This window comes from Lissotriton helveticus, chromosome 2_2, assembly GCF_964261635.1.
Source record: "Lissotriton helveticus chromosome 2_2, aLisHel1.1, whole genome shotgun sequence".
NCBI lineage: Eukaryota > Metazoa > Chordata > Amphibia > Caudata > Salamandridae > Lissotriton > Lissotriton helveticus.
The window spans coordinates 482167848-482187197 of NC_136060.1; the positions used below are offsets into that span (position 1 = coordinate 482167848).

At 48.7% G+C, this 19350-nt stretch overlaps 1 protein-coding gene across 1 annotated transcript in view; it reads right to left on the reverse strand.

The window, feature by feature from the left end:
- LOC144821549 (uncharacterized) overlaps window positions 1-16105 on the reverse strand; it is a 130103-nt gene extending 113998 nt beyond the window's left edge. The window contains exon 1 of the mRNA XM_078678724.1: window positions 15880-16105. Coding sequence (XP_078534850.1) covers window positions 15880-15952 — 73 coding nt within the window. The 5' untranslated portion in view covers window positions 15953-16105. The remainder of the gene's footprint in view (window positions 1-15879) is intronic.
- Window positions 16106-19350: the final 3245 nt, after the last annotated feature.

Consider the following 19350-nt stretch of genomic DNA (forward strand, 5'->3'; position numbering starts at 1 on the left):
ACATACCAGCTCTGCCCTATTGGCCAGTTTTGACAGCTTTTCCTTAGCCCCGCCCACCACAGGAGAGGCAACCCTCGGGCATGGACATACAGCTCTGCCCTATTGGCCAGCTTCGACAGCTCTTCCTGAGCTCCCCCCACCCCAGGAGAGGCAACCCTCGGCATGGACATACAAGCTCTGCCCTATTGGCCAGCTTCGACGGCTCCTCGTTAGCTCCGCCCACCCCAGGAGAGGCACACCTCGGCATGGACATACAAGCTCTGCCCTATTGGCCAGCTTCGACGGCTCTTCCTTAGCCCGGCCCACCACAGGAGAGGCAACCCTCGGGCATGGACATACAGCTCTGCCCTATTGGCCAGCTTCGACGGCTCTTTCTTAGCTCCGCCCACCCCAGGAGAGGCCAATCAGACCTTTGAGTGTGACTTCAATCTCCACTGGGGCTCTCCGCAAGACTCTTCCATGAATTTGCTGGCCACCTTCCTCTCTACAAACGATCTTATCCAACACTGCACAGAATCAACACACTCTAAGGGCTCAATCCTGGACCTTGTTATTTCTGAAGCAGGCATGCTTACTATCGCTACCCCTATTCATGTAGACTGGTCTAACCACCTCCTCATCCCACTCTCTCTTCACCTAGCACACTCTATAACTCTTGGCCGACCTAAGAGGGCTACCTCCTGGTTCCGTGACACTAAAAATATTGACACCGTTTCCCTCTGTGAATCAGCTTTGCTGTCACTTCCAAGGCTAGACCCGAACCTAGATGTTGACAAACTCACCTCCCAATGCCTCTCAGTCCTTGCAGTCGAAATCAATAACGTCGCTCCTCTCCAAAGCAAAAAGAAAAGGCCCATTCCCTCAGCACCTTGGTTCAACGAATCCCTCTATGAAGAAAGGAAGCACCTAAGACTCCTGGAGAAACCATGGAGGCAAGCGCCCTCCACCGATAATTTGGACACGCTTCGTTCAGCAAGATCCAAGTACCACAAGCACATCTTCCTTGTGAAAGCATCACACTTCAGAACCCTCCTTGACTCAGCCAAAAATAGACCCAAAAAAACTATTTGATCTCATCAAGAATACTAACTGTTCTCCCCCAACCTCCAAGTTGGAGGATTCTACAAAGAAAGCAGCGGATTTTACTGTATTCTTTGATGAAAAAGTGAAATCACTTGTGGATCAGGTCACTCATCCTACTCCTCCAGAGGAGCGCAAATCACTGGGCATTTGGCAGAACTTCGATACCATCTCTGAAGATGTCCTCCTCAAGTTCATCCTTGAAACAAAGCCCTCTCACCATTCTCTGGACCCCATCCATAGTTCCATTGCCATCGACTTCTATACCCATTCTCTTCCCTATTGGACCACTCTGGTCAACCTCTCCCTCTGTCAAGGCTCCCTTCCTGTTCCCTTCAAAACTGGGCAGGTCACCCCTCTGCTAAAAAAAAACCACTGCTGATGCGAACAACCTCAATAACTTCCGCCCCATCACGAACCTACCCTTTCTTGGGAAGATCACAGAAAGATGTGTTGCGAAACAACTCTCTCGTCATATCATGGACAATGATCTTGTTGACAATTTTCAGTCCGGCTTCATCCAAAACTGCAGCACTGAAACACCCCTGCTGCAAGAGATTGATGACGCGCTGCAGATAATCCATTCGGGGGGCGGGGGGGGTCCTGTTTTCTAATTCTCCTCGACCTTTCTGCAGCCTTTGACACTGTCAATCACGACACTCTCCTCAACACTCTGCAACAGAGAATGGGCATGGAGGGCACTGTGCTTAAATGGTTTGCTTCCTTCATCTTTCATAGATCCCAAATGATCAAAATAGCGAACAGTCTTTCATCTCCTTTGGCGGTAGGTCAAGGTGTTCCTCTAGGCTCTATACTTGCACCCACATTGTTCAATCTGTATTTAGAACCACTGGGAAATCTCCTAAGTAAATCCGGGGTCCACTATCATCTCTACGCAGACGACACTCAAATCTACCTCAAGGTTGCCTCCACTCACGATCTCTCCGTCCTAAGCTCTACTCTGGACTCCATTCATAACTGGATGTCAACACATCAACTGATTCTGAACCCCTCCAAAACTGAATTCCTCCTCCTCTCCTCTTCACTTTCTCCTCCCCCGGTTCAATCATGGATGGACCAGATGAATCTATTGAACAATAAACCCATAATTGTCACCAGCGCAAAATCCCTTGGTGTCATACTCGACACAAAACTCAATCTACTCTCCCACATTAATTCAATTGCACAGTCTGCTCGATACCAACTGCGCCTTCTTTGGGGGATTCGTCGCTTCTTCGCGGAGCATGATCTTAAAACCCTGGTCCAATCGCTGGTTCTCTCCAGACTGGACTACTGCAATTTTCTTCTTACTGGCCTCCCTAAATCCCACCTGTCCCCCTTAAGTCTGTTCTTCATTCAGCAGCTCATTTCATTTATGGGGCCAAAAGAAGCGACCACATCACACCCATGCTATCCACCGTCCACTGGCTTGCCATCGAGGCAAGATCTATCTACAAGACTGCCTGTATCACCCACAAAGCCTTGCACTTCTCCTCTCCTCGCTACCTGGCGAATAAACTGAAACTCTCTGGAGGCTCTACACCATCACGAAATGCAGAATATTTACTGCTTGAACCTCCCACGTTCAAGAAGGAAAGAACGATGGCCCAATCCTTTTCAGGCAACGCGGTGAGAATCTGGAACTCACTTCCGCCCCAGCTCCGAACCACCTCCTCCTCCTAGGCCTTCAAAACTGACCTCAAAGTTCTCCTCCTTCAAAGACACTTCCAAATGTAATTCATGCCCTCTCTATTATCTGAAGGAAGACCTTTTATTGGAGAAAATTCTATTCTCCTTGACTATGGAAGTGTCTTCCCAGTGTGTTCTTGTGGTTTGAGAGTCTGCCATTTATCGCAGTATTACCCTTTAACCTGTGTTTGGTACTCTTTAGTAGCATGCACACGTCACTTTTCTCTTGTAACACACTGTCTGCTACCTCTTACATTTTGTTTGCTTTCAATACTTGCCAAGTGCCACCATTGCCTACGTAATGTTTCTTCTTGTGTTTGAGTTTCTGCCATGTATTGCAGTATTTTACCTCTACTTGTACTTTATATGCTTTTGTAACCTGCACATGTCACTTTTTTCTCCTGTAATGCATCATTTGCTACCTCTTGTATTTGTTTGCTCACGTTTGCCTCATGTAACTTAGCGTTTGCTTTTGTAATTTGTTCACTTGTAATGGTCTTATGTATCAGTTCTGTTCCTATTGTGAAGCGCTCGGACACCTTCGGGTAAAGTCCGCGCTATACAAAAATGCATAAATAAATAAATTGGCCAGCTTCGACGGCTGTTGCTTAGCCCCACCCACCCCAGGAGAGGCACACCTCGGCATGGACATACACGTCTGCCCTATTGGCCAGCTTCGACGGCTCTTCCTTAGCCCCGCCCACCCCAGGAGAGGCACACCTCGGCATGGACATACACCTCTGCCCTATTGGCTAGCTTCGACGGCTCTTCCTTAGCCCCGCCCACCCCAGGAGAGGCACACCTCGGCATGGACATACAGCTCTGCCCTATTGGCCAGCTTCGACTGCTCTTCCTTAGTCCCGCCCACCCCAGGTGAGGCACACCTTGGCATAGACATACAGCTCTTCCCAATTGGCCAGCTTCGATGCCTCTTCCTTAGCTCCGCCCATCCCAGGAGAGGCACACCTCGGCATGGACATACAAGCTCTGCCCCATTGGCCAGCTTCGACGGCTCTTCCTTAGCCGCCCACCCCAGGAGAGGCACAATGTGGAATGTGTTGACTGACTGTGAGTGATGAATGTTTTGGATTATGTACAGTTTTATTCACTATTCATTGTATAAATTGTTTTCGTATGTTGATTACAGGGATTTGAAAAATTGTTGGTGTAAATTAACCAACAAGTGTACTTTAAGTGAAAAATAAAAATAATGATTTATTCAGATTGAATTATAAGTTTTGGACCCATATTTGGTTTAATTCCAATGTGTTGTGATAAATGAGAGGGATTGAGGATAACAGTATTGGCGATTGTTCAGTTTATTATGTCAGTGGCTTGGCCTTACTGTTGGGAGCCCATACCCAGTAGTGTTTTCTCTCCGATGTAACAGGCATTTAAAAAGCGAATATGCTGCCATTTAAAGTTAGAAATGATGGTCTATTGCTGGGATTCTTCACCCCCGGGGGACTTGAAGCCTTCTTTGGGGGGAAAGATGGGGGGTTGCGAGTGCTTATAAAATGAAGTAATATTGACAGATTAATAAAGTGCCAGGTCCATTTCCTCCATTAAACATTTGCATTGCTTTCACTAAGTAGATGCATTCATATAGTGGATGTAGGAAGGTAGATCCCTGACTATGGTTGCCCCCAACTTTTTGCCTGGTGTTTTGCTGGTTTTCTGACTTAGTTGACCTGGGGCCCTGCTATTCAGGACCCCAGGCCTACTGCTCTCTCTGTAAAATGGATTCCATGTACCTTAGGTACATATCTAATTGGATACTGAGTCACCTTATCAGTCCCTGTACAGTGTACCTTAGGTACCCAGGGTATAGGTGTACCCAGGGCCTACCAGGGGCTGCAGCATGTATTATACTCGTGGAGAAGTGTGGCTCAGGGGTTAGAGGCAGCAGACCCGGAAGCTGAGATCGGTCCTGGACCAGGGTTCAATTCCCCCGCCTCGGCGGGTCTTGGGCCAAAAAATTCCACGGACTCGATAATTCTCGCCCCGGTGCCTCCTCGACTCACGGGCTCACACTCTGCGACTCTGGGCAATAGCTTGCTTAATCTCCACAACGGCCCCTCGCAGCGGGATGCCTGACTTTCACCTTGTGGATACCCTGCTATCTCACAGGGGAATATCAGGAAGGGTTCCCTAAGCAAGCGCCGGGACACCCACTGCGGGTAGCTGTGCGCTATATAAGCTCAACTACATTATGCCACCCCTGGCTGGCCATCCAAATCTGACACAACTGGCTGCACGACAGCTGGGGCAAGGTGGTGTAATCACCCTTTGCTTTAGATATAGTATACCTATATCTAACCCTAAAATGGACACATATATTCCTATCAGTCACTCCTATGGCAGGCCTTAACAATCCTGAAGGCAGAGTGCTTGGAATAATGTGAGATGGTGCTCTGGCATGAGCTGAGCCCGTTTGCAGCTTGCGGAACCAAGTCCTAATAGCTGTTCCATGATAACGCATACCATATACTCTTAAGTGCATTATAATCCTCGCGGTTATATGCCAACTCTGGTATCGCTTTATCAAAACATGTCGAGTAAGGTGTCATACGAATTGGAATACTAACCCCTCGCCAATTCTGGCGACGGGGTTAGCATTCCACCCTTCTAGAGGGACACGACATGTTGGTAACCTGTAACCCCGGTTAAAGTCAGACATAGCCTTAGCTCCACAAAATGGATGCTGCCACCGAGACACAAGTCTGCCTTCCTGTTGCTGGGAGTCCTCCCAGCGCAGGAGGCAAGGACAAAGGGTTTCCTGTCAGGGGCGGTGCCAGCACCGTCCCAGACAGGATTTTGTGTATCCTAGGTAGGCAGGGCTTTAGAGGAAGGTGACTGCAAGTGGCACCCCAGTGCTCACTGTGCATAGGCCGGCTTGAACCAGTTCCAGGGGCACTCCAGACCCTGAACTGGGGAAAAGCCCGCCAAAGGAGAGGGGTGTAACCACCCCCCTCCTAGTCCCACCCATAGGGCAGGACTTAGTCGCGTGCCAGCCCCCTTTTTCAGGATAAAGGTAGGAACTGGCCCCCTTCCAAATTAGATCAATCTTTGAATCCTGAACCGACTTTCTACGAGAGGAACTCAAGACTCTTCCTAAGATTTCTCCCTTGTGACTAAGGAGTAGTCACCCTGCAGCAGCAGGCACCAACCAAGCATCGCGGTCTGCTGTAAGTCTCTCCTCCGGATCAAGACTGCCCAGCACGACGAGAACCGGCTTCCCTGGCACCTCTGACCTCAACCTGCATCATCAGCCCAGCTGTGATCCGTGGGTGTGACGAGACCTCGAGGGACCGGCCATCTTTAAAGACTGCACGACGCTTGTCCAGCACGACCACCGAGTGACCCTAGACTGAGTGCTTTGGGGTAAGAGAAGCCCCGACCCTGAGCAGCTCCAGCACCGAAGTTCAGCCCCCCTGCATCCACGAGATCTGCGTGAGGCCCTTCTGCTCTTTGCTGCTCACCGCGTTGTCCAGGTCACTTGCCCGTTGGCTAGTGGCCCTTTTACGACGCTCCACGACGACAAACACCGCTGGTCTGGTTGCTCCAGACTGGCCCCTGCTCCCCTCCAACAGAGGAGCACCCTGGACCCTCCTGGTCCACTCCAGACGCCATTTTAGGTCCACCGCGTGGGCCTTGCATTTGCCAAGACTTGTTGCCCCAATCCTGAGTCCAGCGACGTCAGAAGCAGATACCTTCGTGGGACAGCTCGCACCTCGATCCTGGTCGCCGACAGCGCCTCCTGGTCCGAGAGACTGCAGAGCCCAGCAGCGCCCACTCACCTGGTCGAGGTGACTTCGTCCGGTGCCATCCTGGTGCCCACCTAAATCACTGGCTAGTGATTCAGAACTTGGTCCCCTCTGCTTACAGGTCTTCTTCTTCCCTGATCCAGGCTTGGATCCCCACGAACTTCTTCACTGGCCGCCTGCCAGCAACTTCTTTCTTCAGGCTCCTGGTTCTTCAACGAGGGTGTCCGACGCAACTTGAACCCTATGCAGCCGCAGCCCCTGGGCTAGGTAAACCGAGTACTCCGGTGCTCCAGCATAGTCCAACACTCTAAGTGTTCGGATCCACTCTTGTTTTCGACCCACCTAGTCGGGTTCGCCCGAGAACAGTAACTTTGCAATTGCTAGCCTCCATAGACTTTTTCCCGCCTTACGCGTGAGAGTTCCCACTCTGCACACGACGTCCCTAGGTCTCCTGCTAGTAATCTAAAGGTTCAGTAGTCCAGTCCTAGCGATTCTAAAGCCTATGAGAATAGTACTTACCTGCTACTAATTTCGCATTCCACTTCTTGTGTATATGGTTTTTCGTGCCCCTCGGGCATTTGTGTAAATTGTGCGACTTTAAGTATTTTTATAAGAGTTTTGTTGTGTGCTTAGCTCCCTGTCTCATAAAGAGCCAGGGTAGTCTTGTTAGAAATAAATACACGTTTATTTTCATAACAACTTGTGTGGTGTCCTTTCACTTGGTGTTCAAGGGGTAATGTGATGGTAAAACAGCTGGCTTAACACGCCCTCTAGAGTCTTAGCCTTAGACTGCTCGTATCCATGCTACTAGGATAGCTGGTCTATAAGGTTGACTTACAACGAATCATCAATAAGGGTTGTCTGGACTGATACATAGTGATCACTAGAATAGTGAGCACTGCATATCAGGCCAACTTCTCACAGTGGATATCCGTCTGCTCTTCTGCCTGCGGTGCAGTGTTAGACACGTTTCTGCCATGCACAGCCGGATGGAGTTTTGCCCCGAGGCTGGAGGATCCCCGTACCGGGTCAGGCGAGCTCGGCCGCCCTCTACCTGCCCCTGGCTGGGCGGGGTTGACTCTCAGGTGAGCAGGGGATTTTTTATTTAATGCGATTTTCTATAGCGTGAACTTTACCCGAAGGTGTCAGAGCGCTTTACATAAGAACCAGTTGCAAAACATAAGGACTAAGGATTACATGAGTTACTTAAAAGATACCAACAGAAAAAATTGCAAATGTACAAGATGTAAAGCCACACGAAGAAGAGACTATTGATTAGAGTTCTCTAAATACATAGGGAAGGGATACAAATGGGTATACTCCAAGAGTCACATAGGAATGGTAGAGAGCACAAAGGTCTACTGCATATACTAGTGATTAGAGTTATCTCTATATACATAGGGAAGGGATACGAATGGATATACTCTAAGAGTCACATAGGAATGGTAGAGTACAAAGGTCTACTGCATATACTAGTGATTAGAGGTATCTCTATATACCTAGGGAAGGGATACGGATGGATATACTCTACAGGTGTTGCAGCACACCTGTAGAGGGGGTAAGAGGCAGGCACCACACTCCCGGCTCCTACTCCAACCACCCATGTGATCTCTGTTAAGGGGAGGATGAGACCCGACAGCCAGCGCTGCCCACTTCGGAGCCAGGTTCAAGTCCCGGCGTGGGCTCAGCAACCCCCCCCCCCCCATACAACTGACTGCGACTTTGTGTGATGTCACTGGTGCTCATGTGCAGCGCTACAATACCGCTATATAAAAGTACAACAAATAATAATAAAGTCATTTTCATGCATAGAGCGGAGCATCTCCCCAGGAATAGTGTTTTATTTATTTAATTCAGTTTTATATAGCGTGAACTTCACCCAAAGGTGTCAGATAGGGTGACCAGACGTCCCCGTTTTCCCAGGATTGTCCCCGTTTTTGGAGAAGTGTCCCCGTGTCCCGACACTTGTCTCCAAGTGACTCAAATGTCCCTGTTTTCAAGCAGTGTCCCGGTTAAACACAGAAAAGTCCCTGTTTTTCATTGGCTGCCCTTCGGCTATTTAGCATTCCGCAGTTTACCTCCCATGCTTTTCTGTCATGAGCAACTAAGCAACATTAGTGAGTTGTACTTTACATGGTACTGACGCGCAGCTTTAGAAAGGAGCATTGATAACGCTAATAAATCTGACGTTTGCTAGCCTGTGATGTTTTATACATTTTTGGCAAATATATGCTATAGTCCATAACCCCTTCCAGGCTGATGACGAGCTCAGCTCGTCATGAGCGTAACCTGCCGTGCGCTCATGACGAGCTAAGCTCGTCATGTAACGCGGTATTTTTAAAATTGCCGCGCACAGCGGGAAAAGCCACCGCAGCAATGCGGTTAAAAGTGGAAATGTAATAAAAAGTACCAATGCTGCTGCGTAAAGGAGAGGGGTGCCAATAAAAGACCCCGGATTTGTTGTCTGTAATGTTTCATCTCGGTCTGGGGGGGGGAGCGGTCATTGTGGTCCTTTTTCTACGTCTATGACAGCTGTCAAATAGTCCTATTTTTAGGTCGATGGTTACTGCTAACCTAGTCCTACTTCTATGTCATAGACCTGTCCCGTTTTTAGGTCGAGCATGGAGAGACCCTCTAGTATACCTCTTGCTTACTTGAATGTGGGACAGGGGAAGCGCACGCGCTTTCCCTCGCCGATTTCACCTCGTGGGCGCGCACGCCCAGGCCGGCGCCGTGCACATCCCCTGTCCCACTTTCACCGCAAGTCAGCCTCTCGCGCGCACACACTCACGCATGCGCGCACACACACATACAAACAAGCACACACACATGCAGGCAAACACACGCAGGCACATGCGCACACACACACGCAGGCATACACACACGCGCACACAGACACACATACCGCCACCGCCCCCCACCACGCCCCACTTTACCGCATCAACGGCCTCAGCCGCCACTCCTGACTTCTGCTGTGCGTCACAACTGCTCCTGGGCCATCCACTCCGAGGGCGCGGGCTTCGCGGAAAACGGAAGTCCCGCCGCACGACAGGCATGACGCTCCCGAACTTCCGGTTTCGGGATGCGCATGCTGACGGCTTGTTGTCTATATCGTCACACATTTCTATTTGCTCTACCACACTACCTTTGCAAGTCGCACTCTGCTTAGTCTCTTTACCGATCAAGCCACATATTAGGAGTGCTATTGTTTTAATGAATTGCAAAAACAACAAGTGATGGACTGAATGTGGATCAATGTCACACACTCCCCCAGTCAAAAGATCTGGGCCCAAATCCATCGTTTTTTTGCACTCCACACCACCCTGGGTTAGACAATGGCGATATGCAAATCAGCTCTGACCCTGTTGCCCCATGGGAACAGTCCAGTCCGAACTACAAAAGCCATGTCTTTCCCAGAACGGAATCAAGCATCCGAGGACCGGACCGGTTTCGAGGTAACACCTCTCTTCAGCCCGGCTAGCTTGACTCCAAGTGGTGTGGAGTGCCTGGGACCCACGTCTGGGCTTCCCCAGCGCACCTAGGGCGGCAATTGCAAAAACAACAAGTGATGGACTGAATGTGGATCAATGTCACACACTCCCCCAGTCAAAAGATCTGGGCCCAAATCCATCGTTTTTTTGCACTCCACACCACCCTGGGTTAGACAATGGCGATATGCAAATCAGCTCTGACCCTGTTGCCCCATGGGAACAGTCCAGTCCGAACTACAAAAGCCATGTCTTTCCCAGAACGGAATCAAGCATCCGAGGACCGGACCGGTTTCGAGGTAACACCTCTCTTCAGCCCGGCTAGCTTGACTCCAAGTGGTGTGGAGTGCCTGGGACCCACGTCTGGGCTTCCCCAGCGCACCTAGGGCGGCAATTGCAAAAACAACAAGTGATGGACTGAATGTGGATCAATGTCACACACTCCCCCAGTCAAAAGATCTGGGCCCAAATCCATCGTTTTTTTGCACTCCACACCACCCTGGGTTAGACAATGGCGATATGCAAATCAGCTCTGACCCTGTTGCCCCATGGGAACAGTCCAGTCCGAACTACAAAAGCCATGTCTTTCCCAGAACGGAATCAAGCATCCGAGGACCGGACCGGTTTCGAGGTAACACCTCTCTTCAGCCCGGCTAGCTTGACTCCAAGTGGTGTGGAGTGCCTGGGACCCACGTCTGGGCTTCCCCAGCGCACCTAGGGCGGCAATTGCAAAAACAACAAGTGATGGACTGAATGTGGATCAATGTCACACACTCCCCCAGTCAAAAGATCTGGGCCCAAATCCATCGTTTTTTTGCACTCCACACCACCCTGGGTTAGACAATGGCGATATGCAAATCAGCTCTGACCCTGTTGCCCCATGGGAACAGTCCAGTCCGAACTACAAAAGCCATGTCTTTCCCAGAACGGAATCAAGCATCCGAGGACCGGACCGGTTTCGAGGTAACACCTCTCTTCAGCCCGGCTAGCTTGACTCCAAGTGGTGTGGAGTGCCTGGGACCCACGTCTGGGCTTCCCCAGCGCACCTAGGGCGGCAATTGCAAAAACAACAAGTGATGGACTGAATGTGGATCAATGTCACACACTCCCCCAGTCAAAAGATCTGGGCCCAAATCCATCGTTTTTTTGCACTCCACACCACCCTGGGTTAGACAATGGCGATATGCAAATCAGCTCTGACCCTGTTGCCCCATGGGAACAGTCCAGTCCGAACTACAAAAGCCATGTCTTTCCCAGAACGGAATCAAGCATCCGAGGACCGGACCGGTTTCGAGGTAACACCTCTCTTCAGCCCGGCTAGCTTGACTCCAAGTGGTGTGGAGTGCCTGGGACCCACGTCTGGGCTTCCCCAGCGCACCTAGGGCGGCAATTGCAAAAACAACAAGTGATGGACTGAATGTGGATCAATGTCACACACTCCCCCAGTCAAAAGATCTGGGCCCAAATCCATCGTTTTTTTGCACTCCACACCACCCTGGGTTAGACAATGGCGATATGCAAATCAGCTCTGACCCTGTTGCCCCATGGGAACAGTCCAGTCCGAACTACAAAAGCCATGTCTTTCCCAGAACGGAATCAAGCATCCGAGGACCGGACCGGTTTCGAGGTAACACCTCTCTTCAGCCCGGCTAGCTTGACTCCAAGTGGTGTGGAGTGCCTGGGACCCACGTCTGGGCTTCCCCAGCGCACCTAGGGCGGCAATTGCAAAAACAACAAGTGATGGACTGAATGTGGATCAATGTCACACACTCCCCCAGTCAAAAGATCTGGGCCCAAATCCATCGTTTTTTTGCACTCCAACAGGGCAACAGGGTCAGAGCTGATTTGCATAAAGCCATTATCTGACCCAGGGTGGTGTGGAGTGCAAAAAAACGATGGATTTGGGCCCAGATCTTTTGACTGGGGGAGTGTGTGACATTGATCCACATTCAGTCCATCACTTGTTGTTTTTTGCAATTGCTGCCCTAAGTGCGCTGGGGATGCCCAGACGTGGGTCCCAGGCACTCCACACCACTTGGAGTCAAGCTAGCCGGGCTGAAGAGAGGTGTTACCTCGAAACCGGTCCGGTCCTCGGATGCTTGATTCCGGTCTGGGAAAGATATGGCTGTTGTAGTTCGGACTGGACTGTTCCCATGGGGCAACAGGGTCAGAGCTGATTTGCATAAAGCCATTATCTGACCCAGGGTGGTGTGGAGTGCAAAAAAACGATGGATTTGGGCCCAGATCTTTTGACTGGGGGAGTGTGTGACATTGATCCACATTCAGTCCATCACTTGTTGTTTTTTGCAATTGCTGCCCTAAGTGCGCTGGGGATGCCCAGACGTGGGTCCCAGGCACTCCACACCACTTGGAGTCAAGCTAGCCGGGCTGAAGAGAGGTGTTACCTCGAAACCGGTCTGGTCCTCGGATGCTTGATTCCGGTCTGGGAAAGATATGGCTGTTGTAGTTCGGACTGGACTGTTCCCATGGGGCAACAGGGTCAGAGCTGATTTGCATAAAGCCATTATCTGACCCAGGGTGGTGTGGAGTGCAAAAAAACGATGGATTTGGGCCCAGATCTTTTGACTGGGGGAGTGTGTGACATTGATCCACATTCAGTCCATCACTTGTTGTTTTTTGCAATTGTTTTAATGAATGGCAAGTACCGAGTTAATACATTTTTTGTTTATCGCGTGCCGCCTGGCTCCTGTTTGCCACGTTCATTGGTAACGCCTAAACGCCTCTCGATGCTTATTTTTTGGGGGCAGTTTTGTATAGTGTTCCCTCACCCCCCCCCGCCCCCCCTGGTTTTGCTTTCATATACAGTCACCCTTCTTCCCTCATCGTCGTCCCCCTCCCCCAGCAGCATGCCTCCAGGACAAGAGACGTAGTAGATCTTGTTCTTAAATTACGGTTCGTAGTTCGCTTTGTTTACCAGGCAGCGTGTGACTGCTTTTTGCTACTATAAAGGATGCTTCTGAGTATGTTGTATCAGGAAATGTTTAAACAGTGATCGCCTTTTGATTTGTCTGCCTTGGGGACATGCATGTTTTACCTAAATTAGGCATTGTAGCTACCTTTGTTTATACAGACAGCGCATTAAGGCTTTTTGGTACTGCAAGCAAAGCTTGCTTCGGTGTTTCAGGACGTGTTTAAACAATGATTGCTTTTCGATGTGTCTGCTTTGAGTACATGCAAGGTTTGTTTTTCCAATTACCGACACTCAACTTCATTTTTGCAACAAACATAATTCTCAGACCTTTCAGAGACCTTCTAAAATACCCAAAGCGCGTGCATAGCAGGTACATTTCTTTTGTTATCATTATTCTCCGATGGGTGGCGGAGCCGAGGCAATCCTATTAGTACAGTTAGATTTTCTTTTTTGCAAAAATACCAGATCTTGCTAACTTTATCTATGCAACCGGTAGTTGCCCATTTTTAAAGTGCATCAACTATATGCAGTTAATAATTCAAATGCGCACGAGCCTCCTTTGCCAAACAGTACCTGTGATTCCAATATCACAATATAACGGTATTCAGTGGGGTTCCTAGACCCTATGGCCCCTGTGCCACTGCACCTGCTGCCCCATTCAAATCATGACCCTAGTGCCTTCAATGTAACTGCACTTGTGACTGCTTCTTCAGTAGTAAAAGGTAGCAATAATAAGTGTTCAGTGCCAAATTTTTTGGCCCCTGTGTCGCTGTACCTGCTGCACCATTCAAATCCTGACCCTAGTGCCTACAAGGATAAATGAGGAAATTGTTTGTCTATAATATATGTGTTCCGAAAAAGGCACAGTTGCAGGGGAAACCTAAAAACCTTACCACTTGCCCTTAGCAGAGGTCGTCACAGCAATACTCAAAGTACTTCAAAAGGACGGAACAGCTTTATTTTCCTATTTTCCCGGTTTATACAGCGCCAACTCAATCTTATTAAAGCACCAGCCACTCCACTCCAATCAAGCCCACTTTACCCCAATCTACCCCACTCCAAGCTACCCTAATCCACTTCGTAATAGTTCAGTCTACTCCACTTGACTCCAATTTAACCCTCTCTACACCAAACTACCCCACTTAACTACCATCTACCCCACTCCACTCCAATCTACCTCACTCTACTCCAGTTCCCTCCAATCCATCCCACTCCAGTCTCCCCCAATCTCTTCACTCCACTGTACCCTACTCCACTGTAATCTACCCACACCACTGCACCCCATCTCACTAACTTTTAAGCATGCTGAACAGCAGCCATTCTTGTGTGCAACATGGCTAAAACACATTACCACAAACAACACACACACACAACCCCCCACACACACACACAACACCCCCCACACACACAGCCCCACACAACCCCACACAAACACAGCCACGCATAGACAACCCCACACACACAACCCCCCACACCCACCCCCCCACACACCCCCACCCCCCCACCCCCCACACACACACCCCCAAACACACACCCACCCCTCAAACACCCCCCACACCCTCACTCCCCACACACACATACACCCCACACACAACCCCCCACACACAATCCCCCACACACACACACACCCAAACACACACCCACCCCTCAAACACCCCCCACACTCACCCCCCACACACACAATCCCCCACACACACACAACCCCCCCACACACACAACCATCTATCTATTGCCCTCACTCTATCGCCCTCAGTCTATCGCCCTCAGTCTATCAACCTCACTCTATCGCCCTCACTATCTATCTGTCGCCCTCACTCTATCGCCCCTGCTCTATCTATCACCGTTGCTCTATCGCCCTCACTCTCTCTATCGCCCTCCCTCTATATGTCCATCTATCTATCGCCCTCACTATCTGTCTATCTATCGCACTCACTCGATCTATCGCCATCACTCTATCTATCAATCAATCGCCCTCACTCTATCGCCCTCCCTCTATCTATCTATTTATCTATCGCACTCACTCTATCTATCGCATCCTCACAGCATCACTCAGCACCAATCACTCAGGGGCACCACACCATCACTCAGGGGCGCCACAGCGCCACAGCATCACTCAAGGGCGCCACAGCATCACTCAAGGGCGCCACAGCATCACTCAAGGGCGCCACAGCATCGCTCAAGGGCGCCACAGCATCGCTCAAGGGCGCCACAGCATCGCTCAAGGGCGCCACAGCATCGCTCAAGGGCGCCACAGCATCACTCAGGGGCACCACAACATCACTATGCGCTACCACAGCATCAATCTGTGCAACCATTCAACAACAACTGGTTCAAATATGTTCTCTCAATGTTTCAAACTTCATTACAAATGTCACAAAAAGATGTTAATATTTCACTTCTGTTCTTGGATTTTCGTCACAATAAAATACACTGAACATAATCTTCACAAAAGTTATTTACAAAAGTTTAAGCTACTGCCATTATAAATTACAAAAACTTTATTTAAGTATTAATTATTTTAAAAAAAAAAGCTATTGTTATTTATCAATACATCTAAGTCACGTACATACAACACATATTGCATTACAAATGCTATAGGTGTCACATTTGCGAAAGTTAAAACTATTGGCATTATAAAAGACACATAATTAAAATATTTGTCATTTACAATACCAATAGCTCAAACTTTCCTAATGCGAGACCTACTGCATTGCAAATGCTTGTTTGTTTTGAGAATCTGGTCACCCTATGTCAGAGCACTATACAATAGAACCAAGTAAGTTAGACAAGGTGATGGAATTTACACACTAAATTTTTAAATATACATTCAGGATTATACATTTTTTTTATATATATGTTGCACTATACTATCTTCAGTAAAAAAAAAAAAAAAAAAAAAAAAAAATAGTCCCTGCGCACTCACCGCTGTCGGCTGCGGGAGAGGCGAGGAGCCCGGCTGCGCACAGGAGCAGCAGGAGGGAGGCTGCAGGGGGCATGGCGAACAGGCGACCTCAGCAGACCTGGAGGCAGGACAAGCGCCTTGAAGCGGCTGGAGCAGCGTCTCGTGCCGCACTCTCACCACCACGCTGTTTTCTGGCTACCGGCGTTGAATCGGTGGGTCACGTGACCTGACGTCCGGCGGCGGCCCTTTCGAGGTCAGGCAACCACGACCAATCAGCGATGAGGGCGGGGCCACGCCTCTGTGCTTTGCCTGACCTAAGGCGGGAGATTACGAGAACAGCAGACTGCTTTCCGGAAAAGGCTGCTGAGCGGTGGTTTGCGTTGAAAACACCCTCCCTACCAGCAGCAAGGCTCCATTGTCACAGATTATGACTGCTCCTGGTAGCTGCAAAAACAGGGCGGTCTCAGCAGGGCTTCAATTTATTTATGCATTTTTATATAGCGCGGACTTAACCCGAAGGCGTCAGAGCGCTTCACAATAGGATCAGAAATGAAACATAATGAGAAACATTACACATTAACAGATTACAAAAGCATACGTTACGTTACATAAGGTAATAGTGACAATTGTGAGCAAACAAAATACATGAGGTAGTAAAAATTGTGAGCAACCAAAAAATACATGAGGTAGTAAAAAGTGCACAAGAGGAAAAAGTGACAAGTGTGCGGTTACAAGAGAAAATAAAGTATCATTTGAGGTATAATACTGCAAAAGGTGCTCTCTCCTACTGAACGCACGCCCCTCCACCTCCACCCTCCTACTTGTACCTCTGAAGGTGCGCATCAGGGCCAAAGAGAGCCGAACTAAAAGAAAGAAAGAGAGAGAGAAATTTGTAACTGAGAGAGCGCAAACTGACTTAAATGTATGAGTACATCACACTTACCTGTAGTAAGCACAAATCATGAGGAGAAATGCCATGAGTGCTAATAGTATCTGCAATTATATTCTGAATGTATAGCTAATGTAGAGATTTAAGTAGAAGTGGAACTAATACAGAAATGTGTGACATTATATGATTTTAGTAGATGTGATTATTTCTGAATCCATGTCGTGTAGCTGTTAAAACATAAGATGGTATGCGGTTAAACGCAGAATGTGGTAGGCCTCAGGGCCAGAGCTAAAAGGGAAGGTGTTTCTTTTCACGACACAGATTGTATTAATGTTTTGGCCATTGCATTAAATGGGCCATGATTTATAGAAATGTTTATTGAATAATAGAATAAGAATATTAACATGTTTTAATTAATGAAGAAGTTGAATGCTATAATCATGATGAGAAATATTGTAGGCCTGAAATGTTTTAACATTGATTTATACGTACATGTCTGGGCTGAGAAATGTTGCAAGCCTTCTTTTTGGAAGTCTATGAGAGTTGGGTTCTTGGCTGCAGATATCTGTCTGCAAAGGAAGAGGGGGGATCCAATTATAAATGAATGAATAGAGGTCTGTTCAGTAGACGGCCTAGACATGGAGGAGGGTTCCGGAATGTTTGAGGGGTATCAGCGGGCCGGAGAAGAGTCTGAGAAGCAAGGTCAACTCTAACGTATGAGGCCCAATACAAAGCATCATGGAAAAAGCCAGAAGCTACACCACGTGAGGGGCGTCTCGCAAGGGGCGTCTCAAATGTTGTTGACTGTTTTGTATTAGGGACAGCACCCCTGGGTGGAGTTAGAGCAGATACCTGAGGACCCTTTAGAGAGTGGATGGGTAGGCAGAGAGGGGTCATGACTGGAGAACTATAGGTTTTCACCAAAAGACTTAGAGTGGGTGACTTCCCTTGGGGGTCATTCACTGCTGACACCTTTGTTAGGTTGGGATTTGGTTAAGTAGGGATACCATCTAGAGCAGGGTAGGGACAGCCTAACCTGTGCTTTTCCTCCAACTTAAATGAAGGAGAGATATGCGTCTATGCTGATAGCTTTATTATTCTTAGAACTTGTGTTAGTGATTTCCGTTGCTCGTCTGAGGGCTTTCCGAGAGCACATGTATGTAATTGGACCTGTGTATCTCGTGAATCTCATTCTGAGATGCCTGTATTTGCAGCTTATCATATCTTTACAATAAACTTTTGAAAGCTAGAAGTTGTTTGTGATCTTTGGGAGCAGAGTCCTTTATTGGGTGAACTAACTTGGAAATAGGTGCACTTTCTTTCCTCACAGACAGGCAACAAAGGTTCAGTCGACCAGATCGAGGTTTGGATCAATAGATATAAGATATCGATCAAAATCTCGCCCTTTCAGTTGGTAGCTATAGAGGATGGTTGCCTTCTTGAGGACGGTGACCTAGGCCAGGTTAGCTTACCCCAAGGCCCCTAGAGATCGATGATCGGAAGAACAGCCCGCTGAAGAAGATCCGGATGACGTGAGACAGAAAAAGCAGCAGTATCGGTCGAGAGTGAGTATAAAGGGTTATGCGTGTTAGATTGCGGTGTTTTGTATTGTATCTATGTTGTAATGTCTGGCGGAGTTGAATGTCTGTAGAGTGACTGTGGAACAGGTTGTGAGCGCGCGCAACCGGTGGAAATCTTAAGTTCAAGGAGAGCTTAAGTGGTTCGGGTGTATCGGACACCCAGAGTAATTGTCAACTAGTGTGAAGGGGGTCATGAGGTACCATTGATCACCCGAAAGACCGAGATAGGGGGAACGTAAGAGTGAGTGCGTGAGTAACGGACGCTGGTCGGAAGTTACTGTGTGTGTAAGCAACCTATCAGAGAGACGATAGACATTTCGTCAGTTGTGTTGACAATTACAGATAGACTGTGGACGTACAGTCGAGAGAAGTGACCGCTTGGTCGGAAGTAGTCATTTTTCGGTGTATGAATGGGACGCATGCATAACCGGGAGACGAGTTGAGAAAGGAGGGGTGCTGCTGCGAAGCGGAGAAAAGTGACGTCAGAAAGTGTCGCGACGTGATTGGCCGACCGGAGAAAGACCGCGCTGCGATAGGCCAAGCTAGCAAAGCCGCGACAGGATTGGTGGATTGTCATCAGGAAGTAAACAGAGTAGCGAGGCTGGATATTGTGCGCATAATTATGAAGTGTTTTAAATGGTTGAAAGCGGTGTTTAAAAAAGAGAAGCGGGGATCGTATGAAGGGGAAGAAGCCCCGCCGGAGGGTACGCCAGCTCGTTATATGGCAGTGAATGTTGGGCTGCATACGATCCTTTGGATATCAGAGTGGAGTAAGATTACTGAAGGAAATGAGGAACTGACGTTCCCGAAGTACGGGACGTTCAGATTAGAGGTGTTACATCGATTAAAATCAGTCATGACCTCAATGAGACCCTTGCCTAGACCGACCCAGTTTGAAGCTCTCGATGCATGGATTAGGGCAGCGCATGAAAAGAATATGAACAGACGACAAGAAAGGGTGAAACGATCGGTAAGGGCAGTGCAGGATGCCAGGTGGGATGCGGATGCTAAAAGATGGAGAGT